General features: G+C 38.6%; 1 protein-coding gene across 1 annotated transcript; it reads left to right on the top strand.

The window, feature by feature from the left end:
* Positions 1-2,504: 2,504 nt before the first annotated feature.
* LOC108252293 (protein lozenge-like) lies at positions 2,505-4,327 on the top strand. Its single transcript, XM_026823012.1, has 3 exons — positions 2,505-2,632; positions 2,793-2,864; positions 3,802-4,327. The coding sequence occupies exons 1-3, from the start codon at positions 2,515-2,517 to the stop codon at positions 4,287-4,289; spliced, it is 678 nt and encodes a 225-aa protein (XP_026678813.1). The 5' UTR covers positions 2,505-2,514; the 3' UTR covers positions 4,290-4,327.
* The last annotated feature ends 564 nt before the right edge of the window (positions 4,328-4,891 follow it).

Below are 4,891 nucleotides of genomic sequence, written 5' to 3'. Positions count from 1 at the left end.
TATAATTAATAGGTTATTACCCTCCGGCTGATGGGGACGAGAACACAAAATTCAAACAGGAAATGTTTCTCTGACCAATGAAACGTTCAGATTTTTTAGCAGTGATGTAAAATGTAGATTTGCCGGAGTACTTTTTGGTAGTAAAATGTATACCCTTACCTACACGGTTGATCAGGCGTCTCCACTAAATTTACAATGTAGCATTGCGATACGTCAATAGTATATTCTACGAACTGCACTGTAGTCTACAGTGGCACAATGTAGATTTGCCGGAGTACTTTTTGGTAGTAAAATGTATACCCTTACCTACACGGTTGATCAGGCGTCTCCACTAAATTTACAATGTATCATTGCGATACGTCAATAGTATATTCTACGGACTGCACTGTAGTCTACAGTGGCACAGAATATGACTTTATGAGAAACTGTTGATAACCTCAGAGATGGCAGTTTCCCTGCAGAAAGAAATAGTATCCTAATAGTATCTTTTTTGGATGATCTGAAGTCCTGACACTATACATTTTAATATTGCTATAGCTTTTCCAGAATGATTCACTGGTCACCACAGCTGACACTCAAAATCCTTTAGTGTGATGTATAGTAACATCTTCTAGGTATCCATTTTGCACTTTTCATGCCGTCAGACATACAGGCACTACTAGTGCTCGAAAATTTCCAACAAAATATGACTTTATGAGAAACTGTTGATAACCTCAGAGATGGCAGTTTCCCTGCAGAAAGAAATAGTATCCTAATAGTATCTTTTTGGATGATCTGAAGTCCTGACACTATACATTTTAATATTGCTATAGCTTTTCCAGAATGATTCACTGGTCACCACAGCTGACACTCTAAATCCTTTAGTGTGATGCATAGTAACATCTTCTATAGGTATCCATTTTGCACTTTTCATGCCGTCAGACATACAGGCACTACTAGTGCTCGAAAATTTCCTGACACTATACATTTTAATATTGCTATAGCTTTTCCAGAATGATTCACTGGTCACCACAGCTGACACTCAAAATCCTTTAGTGTGATGCATAGTAACATCTTCTAGGTATCCATTTTGCACTTTTTATGCCGTCAGACATACAGGCACTACCTACTAGTGCTCGAAAATTTCCAAAAATCTGACCCATGAAGAGTTCGTACGAGCGGAAGGTTATGATTGCAGGATATAAATATTTAACTAGTTTTTAACGTGTATTTATATTTCATGACACTGGCCATGTTTCAAATGACAGAGCTTGATGCATTCAACATCGCGGTCATTGCAATCAAATATGCATCGGCAAAACTCATTTCGGCGGCTTGTTACACAGAGTGTGCGTTGGCGTTTGTTATTGTGAATATTGTTTGCAACGAGGATCCTTTCAAAATTTATAGTTTCATAGAGGGATTTTCAAAGTTAGACGTAGAGCTCCATTAGAAATACCTAGCCCATCTTTTTAAATACACACGAAACTACTTATCGATTTAAAAAAGCGAAGGTTCGATCTTGAAATTTTATTGTCGTGGAACTTTCAAACTTTTCCCCTAATCATTTTCAACCTCTCCCAGTTCAACATCGCGGTCATTGCAATCAAATATGCATCGGCAAAACTCATTTCGGCGGCTTGTTACACAGAGTGTGTGTTGGCGTTTGTTATGGTGAATATTGTTTGCAACGATCCTTTCAAAATTTATAGTTTCATAGAGGGATTTTCAAAGTTAGACGTAGAGCTCCATTAGAAATACCTATAACCCATCTTTTTAAATACACACGAAACTACTTATTGATTTAAAAAAGCGAAAGTTCGATCTTAAAATTTTATTATCGTGGAACTTTCAAACTTTTCCCCTAATCATTTTCAACCTCTCCCAACCAGTAACCCACGCCGGTTGTTGAGTTTGAAATTTCAATCAGTCGTTACCCTCCCACCTGCTGTTGATTAACCTTCACTGGACACCGACCCCTTGCTTTCTATCCCTCTTTGCTGTTCCATTATTCACCAATGCTCTATTATTATTATTTTCATATTTTGACAAAATCAAATTTCTCTATTTTATTTTAATTGTTTTCTTTCTCTCTCACGTCTCGTTTTTTATTTATAAAAAAAATGTACAAATTGAATTCCCCGAATGTCATACGAATAATGAAACTTTTGAGAAATTAATTCTCACATGAGATTGACATTGGTGACGGGACATTCATTTTCGCATTTCTCGGACAGGAGTGGATTGGTAATTCGAAGGAACTTTCAATTAAATATTTTTAATCAAAAAGTTGTTGTTTTGTTTTCTGGAACTCTGATGGAAATGTCCAGTAGGGGGTCCGAATTTCCGAAAATTAGTTGAGAAGTATTTGCAAGAATTTTCCGCTGTCAAACTTTTGAAATGAGAGTTGGAAAGTGTCTCGAGCTTTCAAGATGGGACTGTGGCCTCCATCAGGACTGTATGACTTTTTGGCAATAACCAATTCTAAATTTTACTGTAACGTTTTCAATTTTCTTCTCTGTTTCAGAGTCCAACATGATTCATAGTTCAGAACTAAACTGGAATTCCTACAACTCCTCTTATTCACCAGGCTATACTCCTTCTGGATATGTTGGGGACATGACTGGCACCAACATTGACCCTTCCTTGAATAGTGAGTATCTATCTTTATCAAAATGATCGGTATTGTATCCCTGTATGACGATTTTATAGGGGATGAAAATTGAACCAACCGAATGAGAGTTATCGCATAAATGAATAATCGTTTGTGAAAACTTGGCATTTAATTTATATCCTTGTTCTTCTTGTTTCAGTCATGACAGAGAATCAACACAACACAGACTTTGTTTCCTACGGTTCCGTCAAGTCTGCCTCTAGTCCTGAAGGTTCCCTCCACATGGATCAACATCATCCTTACAGTCAACCCAGATACGATGCAGGTTATCCCACAGGACCTTCTTCCGGTGGCACTTCCTATTGGGGAACCTCCTGTAGCGGGGGCACTCAACAGGGCCATCATATCAACAACTACAACGGTTACTATAGCAATGAACAAACACAAGTAGGGTACGGCCCTCCGCCCCCGCCTCCTCATGCACCTCACACCATGGTCCTCTATCCCCACCTCTACTCTACGGTGAATCAGAACCAAATTTAATCACGTTTGATCTGTCAATAACTCCAATACATTCCATCCATTTGTGCCTTACCGACTTCACCTGGACAGCTGACTAGTTTCGGACGAAACTCTTTTCTTTTACCTCAACTCTTTTTACTCTTTTGATTTTTTCATCTTAAATGTCCAATTGTCCATGGTATTTGTTGCTTCACCTGGACAGCTGACTAGTTTCGGACGAAACTCTTTTCTTTTACCTCAACTCTTTTTACTCTTTTGATTTTTTCATCTTAAATGTCCATGATATTTGTTGCTTTTCTGGGTATCAAGGGATTTGAATTCTCCTTTGACTTGACCATAGATGTGGGAATCTTTCCGACGATTGATGCTCGGACCATGAAAAGATTTTTCCAACGATTTGTTTGGATTATGAAATAAGTACCTGGAATTCCTGTACATGAAGGTCGAATGTGGAGAAGATAGAACAGGAAAACAAAGATTAAAAAGATCCATGTTCATTAACCATCTTAATATTGCCCATGTTTTTCGATTTTAGAAACTATCAATTGACTTCTTTAAGTATATTTTGGAGACATTCTAAACAATTATCGTATAAGTGTGCCTTCTGGTTTCTATCTTCACGATTAAGTTCAAGATTAATGACCAAGAATTTTGTGTACAAAAAGAGTCTGCCTCTAGTCCTGAAGGTTCCCTCCACATGGATCAACATCATCCTTACAGTCAACCCAGATACGATGCAGGTTATCCCACAGGACCTTCTTCCGGTGGCACTTCCTATTGGGGAACCTCCTGTAGCGGGGGCACTCAACAGGGCCATCATATCAACAACTACAACGGTTACTATAGCAATGAACAAACACAAGTAGGGTACGGCCCTCCGCCCCCGCCACCTCATGCACCACACACCATGGTCCTCTATCCCCACCTCTACTCTACGGTGAACCAGAACCAAATCCATCTACACCTCCATGGTGCCACCCCCAGTGATATCAAACAAGCTGACCAGTATCCTACTAGTGAGGACGTCACTGCTATCGTAGGAAACAACCTAACCATCAGTGGTGGCTCCAGAGGTATTGAGATCGGCATTCTACCCAACAATTCACACTCGCAGCTGTCAATACAAGCAGATGATAGGTATGATAGGGACCAGAGTGTTTGGCGACCTTACTGACACCACATGAATAACATTGATATCGAATGGAGACTTTAGAAACTAGTCTTCATAGATACTGAAAATATTATTGATCTCAATGTAGTAAGTCAAATGAAAATCTACGTGCACATACCTAGATGGTAAAGAAAGAACAAATAGGGACCAGAGTGTTTGGCGACCTTACTGACACCACATGAATAACATTGATATCGAATGGAGACTTTAGAAACTGGTCTTCATAGACACTGAAAATATTATTGATCTCAATGTATGTTAAATACTAGTAAGTTGTCTGGAAGTCAAATGAAAATCTACGTGCACATAGATGTAAAGAAAGAACAAAATTAACATCACATCATAATCTTTGGGGTATGGCTGGTCCACTGGCAACGCGCTTGGTTGCTTTGTAGAAGCTTCCGGGTTTGATATCTGCAGTCGACAAAAAATATTCATATCCCCATGTGGTAGAAGCTACGTACGTTATTATACCTACCTAGAATAATAATACAAGTAGGTAGTCAGTTATGTATGTAGATTGTAGATACCTACCTGCAACTTGCTATTATGATCTTTCGATTATAAATTAATGTTTAAATTACATACCATTTTGTTTTGTTTAT

Source organism: Diaphorina citri, unplaced genomic scaffold (assembly GCF_000475195.1).
Source record: "Diaphorina citri unplaced genomic scaffold, Diaci psyllid genome assembly version 1.1 scaffold395, whole genome shotgun sequence".
Classification (NCBI taxonomy): domain Eukaryota; kingdom Metazoa; phylum Arthropoda; class Insecta; order Hemiptera; family Psyllidae; genus Diaphorina; species Diaphorina citri.
The sequence above is the reverse complement of the archived record's forward strand: the minus strand, read 5'-3'. Positions and strand labels throughout refer to the sequence as shown.